General features: G+C 42.6%; 1 protein-coding gene across 1 annotated transcript; it reads right to left on the bottom strand.

The window, feature by feature from the left end:
- Positions 1-910: 910 nt before the first annotated feature.
- UBE2V2 (ubiquitin conjugating enzyme E2 V2) lies at positions 911-19,532 on the bottom strand. Its single transcript, XM_061123288.1, has 4 exons — positions 19,231-19,532; positions 6,392-6,540; positions 3,014-3,139; positions 911-1,792 (listed from the first exon to the last, which is right to left on the bottom strand). Exons 1-4 carry the CDS (start codon positions 19,445-19,447, stop codon positions 1,646-1,648), a joined length of 639 nt encoding a protein of 212 aa, XP_060979271.1. The 5' UTR covers positions 19,448-19,532; the 3' UTR covers positions 911-1,645.
- Between the last annotated feature and the right edge of the window lie 419 nt (positions 19,533-19,951).

The raw sequence follows: 19,951 nt of genomic DNA, 5'->3' as shown, positions 1-19,951 counted from the left end.
CGAAAGGGGTCACTACACACCAATCCAGACCTTCAGGAACCACCACTCTCACATAGGATATCAGTGGGATTCCACTTAATCTCAACCACTAAAAATTTTTTAAGAATGTACGCCAAGGTTACAGTCCATTTCAAACCTATTTTTAACAAAGTACACATGCACTAGTATGTATGTATACATTCTCTTATGTGTCACTTTAAACATCTTTGATATTTAAAGTCATACTGAAATTAGTAAATTTAGATACAGTGCTACTGACTTTAATGTATTCTGGCGAAGAAAAGGTAGCTCGGAGTTTTACCTCTGAACGCACTTGATAAAAACATGTCGGGGTTGTTTGAGAAATGAGTTCTTATTACACGACCACCTGTCTATTTTCTTCAGAAAACAGAACTCGTAAGAAGGAAGGATTTTCAACAAAGTAGTACACCCAAGTGCCATGAGATAAAAAACAGCGACCCAAAGCCTCAAGCCACTGTGGTCAAAGCAGAGCACAAATGAACTTTCAATTCAGAATTATACAGTTGCCAGAGTTAAGAGTAAGTGGACAAAATTAATCCCAGTCAGTACTAAGAGCACTGGGGGCAGATACTATGAAGAAAACTAGAATGTATATTTGGATGATCTGTAATCTAAATTTTATAAAAACTGCTAGAACATCTCTTTTAATAATATTTCTAGTGAAATCAAGTTGAAAACATAATACCTGGGATTATTCCTCCTAACAAGAAATTAAAGCCTATTAGGAAATCTGTACTCTGAAATACTCTACAAATTCCAATTTGCAAGAAGTATACCATATGGGATAAATAATGAGAGGTGTGTATAGATGAACAGCTACAAGAATTCCAATTTTTGCAATCTCAGCAAGTTACTGTACACACACATCAATATAACAGAAATGGCACCGTTTCTGAAGACACATTCCACATTTTATTTACAATTTAAGACTAATTTTAATCTCCAAATCACATATCCATACACCTAATTCCTTTTTGATTTCATTTAAACGTAAATGCATGGTCTGTCCAACAAAGACTGTAAACAAATATTTACCACATCTGTTACATGGAACACACAGGAACAGCTTGTAACAGAAATTCATCCACCTCCCCCACAACATTTTTTATTATAAATACAGGTATCAAAACAATCCTGAACATATTTTTGATACTACTAGTAGTCAGCACCCATACCGCTTCAAAAATGAACACACTTTGTGACAATATTCATTGTACCTGCTACTTTAGACAATTTCAACTGAAGCTCTTTCTCTAAGCAAGATGATGGAGCACGCCACTCAAGTTTCCTTCTTGGCTTTCTCGTCAGAAACACACCTGCCTGCACAGCCAGCCGACACTTCTTGCCGTGCTCTCACCTGCAAACCTGAGTTCCAGTGAGGACTCCAGGTGCGTGCTTAAGTGGTGGTGCCTTAACAAGAAAAGACTGCTGAATTTTCCTCCTGTTACCTGAAAACATAATGGGTGTACATATATTAAATATATTCTTACAAATGTCCAGGTCATGTTTACCAGCTGGAATTATCTTACTTTAATGTGTGGGTATTTTGCATTGTGATATTTAATCAAGACATTAACATGAGTAGAAGGTTGCTGATTTAAGACAAGTTTGAGATCCACTAAAATTAATTGTTGTATGTTTGTCCTTCTGGTGGCTGTGGAAGCTTCATATTTTCTTTGGACATCATTAGACGTCTTAGCTCTTGAAGTACAACTTTAATGCTATATGAATTTTGCCATTTTGCTAACACTGGTATGCTTCGTGCATCCACCTGAAAGGAGGGGAAAAAGTACAATTAACTACGAAGTGTAAAGTACTTGGGCACCAATTTACTAGATGTACTTTAATAAGAAGGGCTTTAAAAATCCCTTCAGTGCCCAACAGTCAGGCACTATTTTCACAAAAGCAAACATTATAAAACCACAGATCCGCACAGTACTTAGGGCCACAATCCAAGGCCTGGGCAGTCACTCACACCAGGGGATCAGCAGACAGCGGTAACCCTGACTTCTGCTTTCAGATCCCACTCCAGCGTGCTCTTTGCACTGTGCTGAACTCGTCTTCCACTGGGGGAGACGGACAGGCTGGGGCTACAGCCCTTCAAAACCTCAGCCACAGGTACCTGCCGTCACCTGGCCTATCTGGCAGCTCCCTGGAAACTCACCCACTGAGGACCACCTATTCCCTGACCACCCCCGCTCCACCCTGGTACCTGTCAAAAATAACTAGTGTCCAATGTGTAACACCAGAGACACAGGCTACTATGTAGAAAATACACAGGCACCACTGATGTGTTGTATAGCACAGGGAAAGATAACCATAATTTTGTGGTAACTTTAAATGGAGTATAATTTATAAAACTACTGAATCACTATATTGTACATTTGAAACAAATATAATATTGTAAATCAACTATACTTCAATAAAAAATACAATTTTTTTTCAAAATTTTTTAAAATTAAAGAAAAAACTGTTTTAATAGTTCTACTGCCTGAAGCGGCAGCAAGAAGGCAAGCAGGAAGGGGACCAAAGACCCCACAGGAAACGCTGGGAGAGGAGATGTCCAGTGAGTCTACAAAGTCCCACACACACCTGAGAGTCCAGGAGACACACACGTGTGCAAGGCTGCACACAGGCTTCAAAGCCTGAGAAAGGCATAAACGTTCATCTATGGCTGACCCTGATCAACACACAGACATTTTGATTATGCACCATAACCAAGGAGAATTTATCCAGGAAGTGCAAGGTTGGCTCATCAAACAAAAATCAATATAACACACCATATTAGCAGAACAAAAGCAAAACCCATGACTATCTCCACAGACACAAAACAGCTTCTGACAAAATCCAACAATCTTTCATAATAAAAATACTCAACTAACTAGGGTTATCAACCCAATAAACAGCTTCCACTTGCTGTTCTGCTGTTTTAATGTTCTCCTGACTATAAACTTATAGGTTGTGTAAAAATAAAATAACTACTTTAACTTACCATTCCACTGGAATTATTTATTCCATTCATATTAATTTTGGTTACAAATCTAACTGATGGAGGAGCTTCTGGGTATTTAGGTCCACATTCTACTTTCAGGCTATATATTCTGTTTTCATAATTTGTCTGGAAGGCAGAAATAATAACAACAATATTCAAGCGCTAATAAACTGGAAAAGCACAAGATAAATGTACTTAATATTGCCATGTGTGTGATCAAGAATTTATTTTTCAACAAATTTATTTGATCTATATGGCTAACAAAAATGCAGTTAGTGTACAATTAAAACAAGAAAAACATAAATGAAAGTGACAAATTTAATACCTGTTGATTCTTGTATAAATCTGGAAAAAAAGAAGCTGACCATCTATGGATCTGTCACCCCAATGGATCCACGGCTTTCTCTCTCACAGAAAGAGATCCCCCCAGTGGGGGTGGATCTCGGGTGTTAATAACCATGGTTTAAAATGTTTACAACAATCTTGTACATGTATTAATAAATGTTTCAGTATTTTTAAAAACTAAACAGCTATATAAAACTCATCTAAGTTTAACAACAAGCGTATGATAACAGTATGCCCAGGACCCAGAGAGGCTTAAAAAGAACTAAAAAGGTCAAGGAGACACCTGTCTGTTGCTCTCCACTACATGCATACCAGCCTCTCTAGAACTTGCAGTAAAAGTATAATAATTAGATAACCAACAAGGACCCCACTGTACAGCACAGGGAACTATACTCAGTATTTTGTGATAATCTTTAAGGGAAAATAATCTGAAATAAAAATAGACACATAGGTACATAAAACTGAATCACTCTGCCGTACACCTGAAACTAAGACAACATTGTAAATCAACTACAAGAAAAAGAAAACCAAAAAAGGCCCCTGAAAAATCTTACTCTTAAAAATACTCAAAGTACATGGAAACAATCAGAATTTTCATACCTTGCTAGGAATAGGGAATGGTATAACTATTGTGGAAAAAATATGGCATTTTTTCCTACGCATTTCACTACACATTCAACTCCCCTCCCCTAACTCCCCTACTATGCAGCAACTCCATCCCTAGGCATTTCTGATCCAAGAGAAATGGAAACAAACCTACGTTCACAAGATGACCTGTAATCACAGCAGCTTTATTTGCAGTAACCAGAGAAAACCACGATCTGGGAAGTGACAAACGCTGTGGCGTATCCCCACCACAATAAAAAGAAACAAACCAGCACGCAGCGCGTGGATGAAACAGCGTGGGTGAGCCTGAGGAGCTGCGCCCAGTCAGAAGGAGCAGGCCTCTGGGTACACACACCACATGGTTCCACTCACACCAAGTTCCACGGCGCAGGAAGCAGTGACTGGGTCAGGTCCGGGGTCGAGGGGGCTGAAGCCTGGCTGGAGGACAGGATACACTCAGGCTGCGCCCTCCTGCACCACAAGAAGGGGAAGGGGCTCCAAGCGGACCACCACAGAAAGCAGCAGGAGGCACACCTGTCTCTGGAACGCCACCAGCTGCCCACCCCCATGTTACCTGACAACAGCCAGGCCCCCAGTGGGCACAGCTGGACACAGAGGCGTCCTGTGGTGCAGTGACACCAGGGAACAGCTAGTGCGCGGGTCCTGCGGATGGCCCGAACTGGGAGAGGGATCTGCAAACTAGGTTATGGGGCTGAGGGTCTTACTTTACACAAACTCCAGCACTCTTCAAGTTCCCTCAGAGGAACAAATGGGAGAAAAACCACATCTAAGTAATTTCAGGACTTCCTGGTGGCTCAGTGGTAAACAATCTCCCTGCCAATGCAGAAGACGTGGGTTCGAGCCCTAATACAGGAAGATCCCACATGCCACAGAGCAATTAAGTCCTCGTGCTGCAACTCTGGAGCCTACGTGCTCCAACCATGGAGCCCTAGAGCCGTGCTCCACAACAAGAGAAGTTACCGCAAGGAGAAGCCCGAGCACCACAGCGAGAAAGTAGCCGCCACTCTCCACAGCGAGAAAAGCCGAGGCAGCTGTGAAGATCCAGCACAGCCAAAAACAAATAATTAAACAAGAAAAAAATCTAGGTAATTCTGAAAGCATACTCCACTCAGTTCAGACTGTCCAATCTTTAAGTTATTCATTAGTAAGAATGCTCAAAAGTTATAAGCACTTACTTTTACCAAACAGACCATGGTGATACTGTTCACAAGTAGTGAAAAATCAAGGTTTTCATTACAAATACTGAGTTATAAAACAACAAGAATTTTAAACACCAGCATTTTATTTCCTTCCTTACATGTCTAATGGAAAAATCAGAGCAGTGGAGGAAGAGGGAACTTGTTAGTTTAGGAGAGTGCACAAATTCTACAAAGGAATACCAGAAAATGGTAAACAAACATTTGTCTGAAGTTATCAATGCTAATTACCTGACCATTTTTGTTTTATAAAAATCAAAAAATCTAAATTCTACCCAACAGCAAAACAGTTGAAATAGTCCCATTACAGGTAGCAAACAGTACACAAAACCAAAGACTAAAAAGAAACTTCAAATTTGTGTTCTTTCTAACAAAGTCAAAGGTCATACAAAATGTATTTAAAAGACTTGCTGCAGGGCATACAGCAAATGGGGCCTTTGAGTGAGGAATGCAAGGTACAAAAAAATTTCCCAATCTAAAAAAAATTTTGAGTTAAAATAAAAAGTCATGAACTTGAGAAAGACCTAAAAATAAAACAATAGGTCTGTGGCCAACAACGCTAGGAAACATGCAAGAATCAGCCTTTCCGGCATATTTTACAGGTGAAGACGTCGAAGCCAGAACACTTCCAAGGCCAATCAACTGTCTGGCCAATAGCAATGTGCACTCAACACAAACCAGTTTAGGAACCCTGTTGATACACACGGCTGGTTAGCAGCATGTTACATCACAGCACACTGTTGGCTCTTCCCAACAGTGCCTCACCTCCACTCCGTGCCTCACCTTTTCTCCTCTCTATCTGGAATGCTCTCCATCCCCATCATCACCTTCTGAAATCCTACCAGCCAGTCCTTTAGGCACTCCAAAGGCAACTTCCTCCACTGTCCAGCCTTCCTCAATTACTCAGCTAGAAGAGACATATTCTACAGTCCCACAGTGAACTCGCTCTGCCACATTCAGTTTGTTGTCTGCATTCATGCCTTTTCCCCTATTGAACTGCAAACACTTTGAGAGCAATGATCAAACCAGTCTTCCCCCCAACTCCTCCAGAAAATCCAGCATCAACAAATGTACAAGAAATAAGTAAAAAGTGAGGAACTGTTTCAGTTAAAGTTACCTTAACTATTTACTTTAATATCAATAACATAAAATAAAATGCATACTCTAAAGTTACAATAAATATCCATAGGAAATAAACGTATGCACTGACCCGTGGTGGCCCAATGATCATGCCTGTCCACCTTGTGAGTGTCATGTCTTCGTCATCTTCCAGGCCCCAGCTGACCGTACCGTCACCCACTCCTTTCTGTCCTTCTTCAAGTTCTTCCAACAAACGAAAATTACGAGGAACTTTAACACCTATACAAAAGGAAGCCAATGTAAGTAGCTCATAATTATAAGGGCTACACACAATCAAATTCAGCTTTTCCCAAATTAACTGTTAAAAATTATTTACCAAAAAGACAAAATTCTCTTTAAAAAGTGTTCTGTCCCAGGAAATGCTGAATCTAATAATAATAACTCTTCAAAATGAAAAAGCTAAAGACAACATAAGAGCAGCACAGAACATGTATATAAACACCTAACCAATCAGTTTTACAGTGACATAAATCAATCATAAGGGAATCATAACAAGTGATTATTTTTCCATAATTGAGATTTCTGCCAAGAACAATGCATCAGGTAAACAGGCATGACCAGAAAGTCCACAAAAGTGTCACTGCATTAGCACATACTCTCTAGTGATCTGTAAAAAAGAGAATTACATTCCATTTGTAAAAATGCACTAAGAGGCACTACTTTCTAGAATGCTGACCCCACCCTTGGTCCTCACCCAATCTGCTGGCTGCCTAATAACCACGATGTCCTGCCTCCCCTGTGAGCAGATCCGAGGCTGGAGAGCCAGCCTCCTGGTGGGTAATTTCCTATGACACGTCTGTCCCATCCTGGCCCAACCCAGCAACACTTCCACAGCCCTTCTCACACCTCCACTTCTGAACCCTTTAGACCTCATCACTCTATTTCTCAAATCTTCCCCTCTGCCTAGAATCCCAGCCTTTCACAGTCCCCACCCCCTCATTTCCACTGAACCTAGTTTTGCCACCATCACCATCCTGACCTCCAACCCCTGGAACCAGCAGGGCTGGTGATACAGCATGTGACTTTATCACAGCCTCTCTCAGGATCACTGGCCTGGCCTCTCCAGAGGATGGACCCTGCGGTCTCGCGAGCTCTCAACAGCATCCAGCCTGAAACACTCCCCAGCCCCACTGCACAAGTCCTGAGAACAACCAAGACCCCTCCGCTGGCTCTGGAGCACTGCCTCCCTCCCTTTCCCACTCTCAAAAGAAAGCACACACACAATTATGAAGCAGGAAAAAACAGTGACATCTCTTTAAAGGCGACTGTCAGTCTGCATAACTTATCTCTCCTGCTGAAACCAAAACATCTCTTTCAGGGCTTCCCTGGTGGCTCAGTGGTAAAGAATCTGCCTGCCAATGCAAGAGACATGGGTTTGATCCCCGGTCCAGGAGGACCCCACATGCTGCAGAGCAACCAAAACATCTCTTTCAGTTACTAATTCATAGTAGTCCTTCTAGACAAATAATGAAAAGCCAGTAAGTACTGTAACTTGGAAACAGTAGCCACTTTATGTACTGTGCTTCAGAAAAAGTGCTTTAAAATTTTGGGCCACAGAAACATGAATATGTCATAAACCACAAAACAAGAGTAAGCATTATTACAACTATAATAACTATTAATAACCATTTGTTTAGTGTACCCTCTGCACTAAATAAATTACCCCATTTGACCCTAAAAGCACCCATATTACAGCTGTGGAAACTACAGTCTGAAGGAGTTAAGGGACCTACTCAAGGTCACACAGTTTTAAGTGGCAGCTGCTGTTGTTGTTGTACTAAGTCATGTCAGACCCAGCATTAAAGCCCAGTTTCCAAACCAAAGTCCCTCTTAAGCATTAAGTTCTCCAGGCAGCGCCATGGGCACAGACCAGGCCTCCGACCGCCCCCAGCCAGTTCCCAGTGCTGCTGCCTCTCTGGCAGGGCCCCTGCAGTTTCCTCATCTATAGAAGTGAGACCACCATGGTTTCTACTTCACAGAGACAGAGTCACTGTAAGGTGATCGATCTCAAACAGGATAAATGATGACTCTCATCATTTTAGTGCTCACATTAAGAAAAATTACAAAAAGCTTCCATTCACCTTGACCTACGTTTTGTAAGAATTCAAGCTCTCTGCAGTCCTGAAGACTGACCCAGAAGGGGTCCCTGAGCTGAGAGTTTCTATGCACATACACTGTGCACGTACCCTGGAACAACAGCCACTGTCAGAATCTCCACCATCTTGTTGCTCCTGAGCTGCTTTCTAAAAGAATATTAAAGGAGCCTGATCACCCTCACCATCTATGAAATCATTCCCCAAGAAAAATTCTAAATTTGTGTGTAATTTCCTTTCCTCCTTTTCAAAAACAATTCAGTCAGGAGAGCTTTATAAGCATCCAAAACTACAAAGTAAAAAATATAAAAATAATGTTTCTTTTTATGTAAGTGCCATAAAAGCAATAAACCTAGTGACTGCTAAACTTCTCACGATTTCTCAAAGCAGCATTCTGGGAAAAGAGTTCTAAGATTACCGGCAATGTTAACATTTAAAGGGTTACAGCAGCTAAGGTTGTTCTGTTTTTTTTTGAAGTATAAGATTCAAACAAATATCAGAAAGCTCTATTTTCAGACTGAGGCCTGGAGTACTGTGGCTTCATTTGACCCCACCAATGTCTGCAAAGAGAACACACCACGAGGTGGCGCTGTGGGGCTATGAATGCTGCAGTGTGTGCATAAGCTGCCCTCGATCGCTGGCCATCTCTGAGCCTTTTCCTATTAGTTCCACTTGCCTTTATTCTGTGTGTCTATGCGTGCGTGGTGGTGTTACTGTTGTTATTTAACAATTTTAAATATTTTAAGCCCTTAGTCTGAGGTTTTCATTAAAGGAAAAACAAAAAGGCCCATATACATGATATGAGTTCCAAAGGCCAACCTCTTAGCCACAACTGCCTGGGAAAACAAGAATTAAACCCTAAAGACCATCTGCCAGACTGAAAAATGTTAAGTCTGGCAACACCTGGTTTGACAAAGATATGGAGATGAAGGCTCTTCCACTGCTGAAGCTGGAATAAACTGGCACAACTACTTCAGGAGGAAACTGGCAACATTTACAGAGATGCTGGCCCCAGGCCACAGAAAGGCAGGAACACTCATGTACTGTGATTTCTAACCGTGACAATTTAGAAACAACCCAGACATAACATGGTATAACCCATGACACAATGCTACTGCAATTAAAATGAAAGAATCAGAGCTACAAGCATCAATTAATGCTAAAATTTTAAAACACATTGTTTAATGAGTGCACAATTTCAGTTTTATGGCTGCACAACAAAGTGAGTATGTAATATTGCTGAACGGTACAGAGGCAGTTAAGACAGTACACTGCATAGTATATACACTTTACCATAATCGCAAAGAGAAATAAACAAAAAAGCTACCCATCAACAGACCTTTATACTGTTCTGAGTATGTACATATCTAGCAAGAGTACAAAAATACTTGTGGAACAGACTCCAAAATCAGAATACTGATCACCTCTGGGCAAAGAAGTGGCCTAGTACTTGGAAGGGTGCAGGTAACGTCTTGTTTCTTCAAAAAACAAAAACAACCTGAAGCAAGAAAAATTTATTACCATTTGGGAGAGCTGGGGGTGGGTTACACATGTATTCATGCATTTTCTTGTGTTTTAAATCTGTTGTCTAAACAGAAAAGGAGAAACAGTATCCAAAAAGGAGAGAGGCAACTGCAGGAAATGTTTGGGGACAGCAATTGAGGATAAATGAGCAAAGAGGGACAGGTGTGCTTGCAAATTCAGACTTCACCTGTGGTGACAAGGACCCAGGGAGGGGCTGAAGCCCAGACTTTAAGGACAGGGAGGAGAGGGGGTTGGGGGGACAGTATCAGCTGTGATGAAAGAGGAATCAGGGAAAAAACACCACATGCGTCCACTAAGGAAAATGTGGTACATTTTATTGTAATTCTGTGATTTTGTAATCTGACAACCAAAACTAAACATCAAGTACCAGCTGGGGACTGCGCTAGGCCAGTGGGATCTCACACTGACGGCCCTGCCCTCACGGCGCGCACAGCGTGTGAGGGCAGCAGGACATGGAAAACAAGGCGTGGGAGAGGCACCGAGACAACCAAGGCCAAAGGGAACGTTCCAGAAAGCGGTGGTTCTGCTCTACCACAAAAGCAGACAGCTGCATACTGCGATGTCAAATACGGAGCTAAAACTCACGGGCGACGACGTTCAACCTTCTGCCAACTCCACCCCAGCTCAATGACCAACATATGTAAGCCTCCTTCAGGAGGGAGTCCACTGGATTGCGCAGAAAGGAGAATTCCTGTCCCCGGTCTCTGCCCCCCACCTCCATCCTAGGGTTCAGAATCTTTGCAGAACCACGGTATTCCCAAAGCTCCTCCCAGCTTTAGGACCCTTGAATTCCATTTGGAGGAGTTTCAGAACAAGAGAAATGACCCAAAGAAGTTAAAAAAAAAAAAAGCAAAGGGGGAAAAGTAATAAATATAAGGTGCAAAAATTTTAAAAAGTGAAAGTCGCTCAGTTGTGTCCGACTCTTTGCGACCCCATGGACTATACAGTTCATGGAATTCTCCAGGCCAGAATACTGGAGTGGGTAGCCTTTCCCTTCTCCAGGGGATCTTCCCAACACAGGGATTGAACAAACCCAGGCCTCTCACACTGCAAACAGATTTTTTTTACCAGCTGAGCCATAAGGGAAGCCCAAGAATACTGATCATCCCGACCCAGGAAGTGAACCGGGGTGTCCTGCATTGCAGGCGGATTCCTCACAAACTGAGCTATCAGGGAAAAATTTAAAGCTGATTTTTAAACAACTAAAACCCTATATCAATAACCAGTCTCACTTAAGTAGTACGTGGATAATATACTTCACAGATGTGAAACATAAATAATTGAACAAGAAAAATATGCCGATAAAAAAATATTATTAAACTCCCATGAAAAAATAAAATTAACACCATCGTAAACGCAATGACAGCAAAACAGTGGAAAAACTCTATTTATCCACCTCAACACATCACTGAAAACTGAATACACCTTGCTGAAGAGGTAAACTGACAAAACATCACAAGAATTTTTAAATATTCATATGCACTGACTTAAAATCCCACTGAGTGAAATTCGCCCCCAAGAACAAAGCACAAGGAGGCAGACAGCCTCCAGAGCACAGAGTCAGCTGTGAGCAGTGCTTCTCCGGGCTCCAGGCTGTGCCCCTTCCGGCCTCCCCTGAATCTGGGCTGGTTTTGCCACTTGTTCTGGTAGAATGTGACACTGGTGCGGTTCTGGGACCAGCCTTGTTAGAGCCCCGATACCTTCTGTTTGGTCTCTTGGAAGCCAACTACCATCTAAGTTCTGACTCCCAGACACTACTGGAATGCAAGTAAGTCCAAACAAGACGCCTAGGCTGACCACACGGACAAGAAACAAGGCCCTGGGCAAAAGGCCGAGCCCGTCGTCAGGTGAAGGGAGACAACCAGGCCCAGTCAACCCCCAAATCATAAGAATAAATCCCTGTCTGAAGCCATATATCCATTTAAGATATTAAAATTTGTCTTAGACTTGATTAACTATAGTAAATAAAAATAAACCTGAAAAAATTTCAACTCAACAGTGTACCTGGGAAGCATCTGAATTTACCTTCAAACACCAGGAAGACAGACCTCTGCATTACAGGGTTTGTGAAGTACCTAAACCAAGGTATGGAGGCTGCACTACATACAGCAGAGGGTAAATCACGCTACTAGTACTCTAAGTTATAGCCAAAATCACTCTGCCCCCAGCCACTCCCCAAATTCTGGAACTCTTTGTAATCCCACTTGCGATATACTAACTCAGGGAAGGAAGAAAACAAGCAGCTTCGTGTGTTTATTTAATGAATGCATCCGAACACAAAATATCCTTAGTACTGTTTCACTTCAGAAAAGTAAGCTCAAAACAAAATTTATGAGTAAAACATTATAATACACCAAGGGGGAAAGCTATTTGAGCCATTTGTCTTCTCATCATTAAATAAATCACTTACATAGAAACTGGACCGTAAGAGATTCCGAGAGTACCAGCAGCACTCAATAACCCCAGGGTGCGTTTCCGGCAGATGCTTACTGCCAACCTCTCTGTCCACACTTGAGGGCCTGTCCTGTAAGAAGTGTTGCTGATGGAGGACACAGACTCCTTTGCCTGGGATCTTGGCAGAGAAGGCAACTGAGGACAACCACGGAAGCAGACGCATTCAAATGCAGTAGCTGTCCCAAAAGATTTGCTCAAACACACTGCTGGTATCTGCATGGGACAGACAAGCCAGTGAGAACAGAATGACTCAATGTTCTCCAGGAGAGCTGCCAGCACTGTTTACTTCAGCGCTAAGGAGGAATGCCTCCCTCAGAAGAAACAGGGTGGAGGGCGGTCGGGCCACCTCTGGTCCCTCGCTAGCAGGGACTTCTAAGTGGAGCGAGAGCTGGCACACTCTCCCCTGACAGAGACCACTTCCAGGAGCACAACTGCTCGCCTGGGACTCCCGGGAGCTGCAGCTAGAAACAAAGGCGAGATCCTGCCAAGCCACTGCTGGTAGGTAAACACTTCAGAAAATTAAAAACTTTTCAATAATTTAAGTACATCCTCTCAGGAAACAACCACTTATATCAATACTGGTTAGTCAACCATAACTGATAATTGAGGGAGCAGGTGATACTACCATGAAAAACAAACAGTAAACCAAGCTACGCATTATTGGTCCTTTTCAACAGCATTCCAGTCACTACGCTGAAAAAATCTTTGCATGATTATATACTCACAAAGAATAAACTGCTTGGAGCATGCCTGTTACCTGGCTATACTTCTCTGTTACTGTAACCTTAAACCTCACACCTGGCAAGGCAGGGTTTAGACTTCTGCCCTCTGTCAGATGGTAATCATGTACAGTAATCACAACCAGACCATCACTGAGAACTCACATGTATCAACATGATGTTTTTAAAACAAAGAGTCAGACAATGAAGCTCATATCAAAAGCCAGACTTCCCATCTTAATAAAGTAGAAAAAAATAAATTGGACTTTATCAAAATGTACACCTCTGGGGTTTCAAAGGACGCCATCAAGAAGGTAAAAGAAAATACAAACACATATCTAACAAACCTGTATCCAGAATATATAAAGAAATTCTTACTACTCAACAATAAAAAGACAATTACAATTTTTTAAACATGGGTAAACCAGAAATGAGCTGACACTTACATGAGCAATTAATCTACAACGGAGATAAGAATATACAAAGGAGCAAAGATAGTGACTTCAATAAATGGTGCTGGAGAACTGGACAGCAATATGGCCATGAATCATACTAGACTCTTCCCTTACACCATCTACAGAAATACACTCAAAACTGATCAAAGAATTAAACCTAAGACCTGATGCCTTAAAACTCCTAGAAGACACAGGCAGCACGCTCTCTGACATCAGTCTTAGCAATAATTTTCTGGATCTGTCTCCTCAGGCAAGGGGGGAAAAAAGCAAAAATAAACAAAATGAGACTACATTAACCAAGTTTCTGCACAGCAAAGGAAATTATCAATTAAACAAAAAGGAAGCCTATGGAATGGAAGAAGACATTTGCAAACGCTGGATCTGACAAGCAGTTAATACCCAAAATACACAAAGAACTCATACAGTGCAACATTAAAAATAAACAAAAAAATCCAATTTAAAAAAGTGGGGAGAGGATTTGAATAGGACACTTCCCCAAAGATGACACACAGATGGCCAACAAGCACATGAAAAGATGATGCTCAACATCACTAGTCATCTGGGAAATGCAAATAAAAACCAAAATGCGATACCACCTCACACCTGTCAGAATGGCTGTCATCACAAGTGGAGAAAAGGGAACCCATGTGCACTGCTCATAGGAATGTAAATTGGTTCTGCCACCATGTAAAACAGTATAGAGCTTCCTCAAAAAATTAAAAATAGAACTACCATACAATTTAGCAATTCTACTCCTCGGTATTTAAGGAAAGAGAACAAAAACACTATTTTAAAAAGATACACATACCCTTATGTTCATTGCAGCATGATGTACAATAGCCAAGATGTGGAAGCAACCTAAGTTCCCATCAATAAAGGAATGACTGAAGAAAATGTGGCATGCATGCACACACACTGCAACACTACTCAGCCATAAAAAAGAATGAAATATTGCCATTGCAACATGGATGGACCTAGACAGTATTATGCTATGTGAAATAAGTTTCTCCAAGCGAGGCTTCAACAGTATAGTTAGAACCAAACATGGAACAACACACTGGTTCGAAATTGGGAAAGCAGTATGCTAAGGCTGTATGTTGTCACTCTGCTTATTTAACTTAAATGCAGAGTACACAATGTGAAACGCTGGGCTGGATGAAGCACAAGCTGGCATCAAGATTGCCAGGAGAAATATCAATAACCTCAGATATGCAGATGATACCACCCTTATGGCAGAAAGCAAAGAAGAACTAAAGAACCTCTTGATGAAAGTGAAAGAGGAGAATGAAAAGTTGGCTTGAAATTCAACATTCAGAAAACGAAGGTCATGGCATCTGGTTCCATCACTTCATGGCAAATAGATGGGGAACTAGTGGGAAACAGTGACAGACTTTATTTTCTTGGGCTCCAAAATAACTGCACATGGTGACTGCAGCCATGAAATTAAAAGACACTTGCTTTTTGGAAGAAAAGCTATGAGCAGTCTAGACAGCATATTAAAAAGCAGAGACATTACTTGGCCGACAAAGGTCTGTCTAGTCAAAGCTATGGCTTTTCCAGTAGTCATGTATGGATGTGAGAGGTAGACTATAAAGAAAGCTGAGCACCAAAGAATTGATGCTTTTGAACTGTGGTGTTGGGGAAAACTCTTCAGCGTCCCTTGGACTGTAAGGAGATCAAACCAGTCAATCCTAAAGGAAATCAGTCCTGAATATTCATTGGAAGGACTGATGCTGAAGCTGAAGCTCCAACCTTTGGCCACCTGATGCAAAGAACTAACTCACGGGAAAAGACCCTGATGCTAGGAAAGACTGAAGGCGGGAGGAGAAGGGGACAACAGAGGATGAGACAGTTGGATGGCATCAGCAACTCAACGGACATGAGTTTGAGCAAGCTCCAAGAGCTGGTGATGGATAGGGAAGCCTGGTGTGCTGCAGTCCATGGGGTCGCAAAGAGTCAAACTGTTATGCCCGATGTCCGAATCCCCGAGCAGGAAGAGAGAAGGGCTCCAAGACACCTAATCTAAGCTGCCTGCCATGGCGTTACTTCTGCTTGCCTCACAAAACATGACTGACCAACTGAACTGACTGAAGTGAAATAAGTCACACAGAAAAAGACAGATGCTGTATGATTTCATTTATATGCAGCAACCCAAAGTTTACAGAATACAGTGTGATACAGAAGCAGCATCAAAGAAGCTGAAATCAAGAAACTAGTCTGGAATCAAAACCGAGTTAAATAATCTTGGGAAAACTCATTTTATATCTATATATTCACTGCTCATCTATAAAATGAACTTGGCTAGAGCCTAGATGATTCATAATATACTTTCTATGAGAACTACTATTCCAATGTACGTAAGAACCTATACAAAGCCCTAAGAATTTCTCCCCTTCTGTGGTTTGAAATTTTGCTGAGTTACAACTTAAACTGAAAATAACGTCCACCTTAACACAAGTCAGCGGAGACCTTGTAAACAAGAACACACTCCCGAATCCAGTCTTGCAGTGCCATCTTACAGTATCTCAAAGATCTTATAAGTATATTGGCTCTTTTCAAACAGTCAACTACTTTTAAAACAAACTTTTAGATGCTGGGTTTCATTCCATTTATTCTATCAATTTTGAAGCTCTGTGTCAAAAAGTTCCCCAAATACTTGCTAAGTCGATGTCTCCACATATGGGCAATCTCTGCTCTTCATGGTTTCCATATGTGTGACTTTCCTGTACCATGATTTAAACGCCAATCTCCAACAAGAGGGTTCAGACTCCATCTCCAGGGCACACACACTAGGAATAAGGGCACAGAGTACACCTGGCCGCTGTCCTGTCCACAAGACCAACAAGAGAGCTCGGACTCCAGTCTCCAGGGCACACACACCATGAGTAAGGTAGAGCACACACGGCTGCCACTCTTCCATCCACAAGCCACTATGTGAGTGACAGCCGAGCAATCCCGACCGGCAGCCACACGTCACCTCTCTCAGTCTGCAGGTGATGGTGCACCACACAGCTGACTCAATTCACAGACAACAAAGCAGGTAGTAGAGTTGCCTCCTTGTGATTAAATTTTTGAATCACACGTACTAAATATACTGACAAATTTCTATTCTATAGAGTCATGTTTCTTAAGTTGTGCCCTATGAAATTATCTTGATTCCCAGAGGTGACTGTGTCTTGGGAAAGGGAAACCTAGCCAGTGGAGTCTCCACCACAGTCCTACTTCCATCCATGAGAAGCACTTGACAGTCTGAGACAAGGAACCTGCAGAGAGAAGAGAAGTATGAAAGCCACTCTCAAGTCTCAAAGGAAGTAAGATTCCTCATTTCAGGATTATTCCAAATTCACAATTCCAGACTGAGTAAGACACCTGAATTCTGATCTGGCCTCTATTGCTAACCAATTATGTAAAAGCTTATACCTCCTTAGGCCTCAGTCTTCTCAACAAGAGAACCAAGTGGTATGGCAAAGTATTTTACAGCTTAGAGGTCTCAGTCTAATTAGTGCTAAGTCACTTCAGTCATGTCTGACTCTATGTGATCCTATGAATTGTAGCCTATCAGGCTCCTCTGTCCATGGAATTCTCCAGGCAAGAATACTAGAGTGGGTTGCCATGCCTTCCTCCAGGGATTCTTCCAGACCCAGGGATCAAACCTGAGTCTCTTATGTCTCCTGCATTGGCAGGCAGGCTCTCTACCACGAGCGCCCCCTGGGAAGTTCCAAGTCTAATTAAAATTCTTCCCAATTTTTCTTTAGTTACAGCAAATATAAAAGCTATGACTTAAATAATGCATGTTAAAATAAAATGCTTTAAATAAGATTTTTTAAAAATCTGTTGGGTGTTTTCTTTTTGGCCTGTTATTTTTACATTAATTTGGCTTAAAAAACATGTACAGCACATCCATCTAGCTCATCTATTTTAAATTTCAAGCTTTATCAGATCTACTTCACAAACAGGTACTGTTTCCCTCCCTTGCTACCAAGAAGCAAGCAATACAAAAGTATAACTAAGCGAGAATGTAATTTAAAAATAGCTATTTACAAAACATAGTCTAAAACTGCTTCTGCACTCCTCTCTCCCCATGCTGGATGATACTGTCAATGTTACAAAACACAGAAGAGAAATAAATCTGATATTGGCCAAGGCAATTTCCAGCAACAGTGTCAAAACAAGTTTCAGAGGTTTAAGAAAAAAAATCAATTAACTGTCTAAAAGTTATCCTTCCTAGTTATGCTAAGATTTCAAAACTCATAAACATAAAATCAGTGTAAAATGTAACAACTGAAATGCTGAAATATAAACTAGAAAACTCAAGCTTCAGATGTACAACAAAATATGCTAATAATCTCTCAGTAAGTTCTTTATAATTCATATTCAACTTCCAAAAATGACTTAAATGTTGTTACCAAGAAGTATCTGCCATTAATATAACCTAATCACTGGTTTTTTCAAAATATTTCCACACTCTTTCACATGTACAATGGTAGAGGGGAGAAAAACTGTTTAAAAAGTGAAATCTACAAAACGAAAACTATCAAGTTAAAATACACCATTTTATTGCCAATTTTTCAAGAACCTAAAGATAGGATGCACAAGTCTTAAAAAAGACATGGCCCGATTCATGAGCACACTCAATTTCAAACAGCAAGGACAACAGCAGAGTCTCAACACTAAAACGTCACTTTTTAATCACCTATGCTTTACCTCTTAGCTCTGACCCTAAGCGTGAAATCGTTCCGCAATGCTAAAATCGTTAAACAGCTTATCCTGACACCTACACGGAACAGAGACACAAAAGACGCAATTTTCCATTAAAACGTAGCTAGAAAGGTACTACCTTGAAAGTACCAATCGCAACATACAATAAAATATTCCACTTAACGAAAATTCGTGCAATGATGGCAAGAAATACAAAACTACACTGTTCTCTAGTCTGGTTTCAGTAACGACCAGAAAAACCAAAGACCACACGTACTAACGTTTTAGGTAATACAGTTTTCAATGTTTTTAACATTTCTAAATAGTCAAATTTCTAAAACCTCAGTGTTAACATCTAATTTCAAAATCTGTGCTTACAGGAAACCAAAATTGTATTCAATAGGAGAGAGGAGTTGAAAAGCTAATCTAAGAAGTCGCTTTTTCTTCAATGAGCGTTCACCTTGCTCGTTGCTTTTACTTAGTCGACACCGCAGTTTTCCACTCACAGGAAAGACAGACAACACGCATTCAGTCAGGTAAGAATGGGCCCTCCGCCCACGTCAGGACGAGCCGTAGGATCCGACTGGCTCCATCCACGACCCCCACACGAGCCATCGCGCGCGGAGGTGGACAGCGGGCCGACCCAGACTCCTTTCCTCGCTTCCGCATCACCCGCGGAACCCCGCCAGCCGGACCCTGCACCGCCTGCCGGACCCCCGGCGAGCCCGGCCCAGCCCAGCCCCCCGGCGCGCAGCCGACGCGGGGCACGACCGCCGCCCCGACGGTCGCCAGGACCCTCCCTGCTCCGCCTGCGCTCCGCAGGAAGTCTGGAGGTCGAGGGGCCGTACTGTGGCTTCCCTCACACCGCCAGGCCGGCCGCCAGCTGCAAGATGAGGCGCCGCGCGGGTCGGGGTGGAAAAGCAAGTAGCCCGGCAGGGAACCGACCTGTGGAGACCGCCATCTTCTCCTGCAGCCCGACGCACCGCTCAGACGCACGCGACGTCCGCGCCACTTCCGGGAGCGCCACCGCCCGCCCCGCGGCTTCCGGCCCCAGGCTCCCTCTCCGCGGCTTCCGCTGCGTCACCGCGGACCCGTCCCGGGGCTTCCGGCTTTCTGAGACGCAGCCGCTAACTCTGACGGAAAGGTTGAAGGCTATGATCATGGAACAGACTTGAGTCAGTCACCGTGAAAGAGCAAGAACGTGAGGCGAAGATGCTCTGTGAGGGGCTCGTCCTCCTGGAGATGCCGCCGGCGCTAACGTCACAGGCGTGTGTCGGAGCAGGTGCGCGAGCGCCGTGCGCTAGCGCCGCCCAGAGGGCTGTCCTCTGTCGGGGAGAGGGTGGCGTCTGTGTTGAGGTACACCAAGTATTTGTGGAAATGAAGCCCTGACAGGGGCGTTGACGGTTCTGCCGAAAATGATTCAAGGAGTGACAATGTTTAAAGAGACCTTAGAATTAAACCGCCGTATTCATATTTTCTTTTTAGATCGGAATGGTGGCGAAACATGATTAAAGTTTCTCTGTGGCTCTAGAAAGTTCTTTCCGTTTCTGAGTGATTAGGGAGCATGACTGCGTCTGGAGGGCCGAGGTGCCCACGGGGCTTGGGCGGCCGCCGGCACGGGGCGGTTCCCGGCGGTGACAGCCAGGACGACCCCCGAGGATACGAC

This window comes from Dama dama, chromosome 21, assembly GCF_033118175.1.
Source record: "Dama dama isolate Ldn47 chromosome 21, ASM3311817v1, whole genome shotgun sequence".
NCBI lineage: Eukaryota > Metazoa > Chordata > Mammalia > Artiodactyla > Cervidae > Dama > Dama dama.
Note: the sequence above shows the minus strand (reverse complement) of the source record. Positions and strands in the feature narration are given on the sequence as shown.

What these genes read in the sequence shown, in the direction of transcription:
- UBE2V2 (XM_061123288.1), bottom strand. Translation starts at nt 19,447, where the DNA reads ATGATCATAGCCTTCAACCTTTCCGTCAGAGTTAGCGGCTGCGTCTCA. An exon ending in GAAGATGGCGGTCTCCACAG is followed by an intron (nt 6,541 to 19,230) that starts GTCGGTTCCCTG and finishes CCTTTTGTATAG; the next exon opens with GTGTTAAAGTTCCTCGTAAT. An exon ending in TGATCATTGGGCCACCACGG is followed by an intron (nt 3,140 to 6,391) that starts GTCAGTGCATAC and finishes TCTGCCTTCCAG; the next exon opens with ACAAATTATGAAAACAGAAT.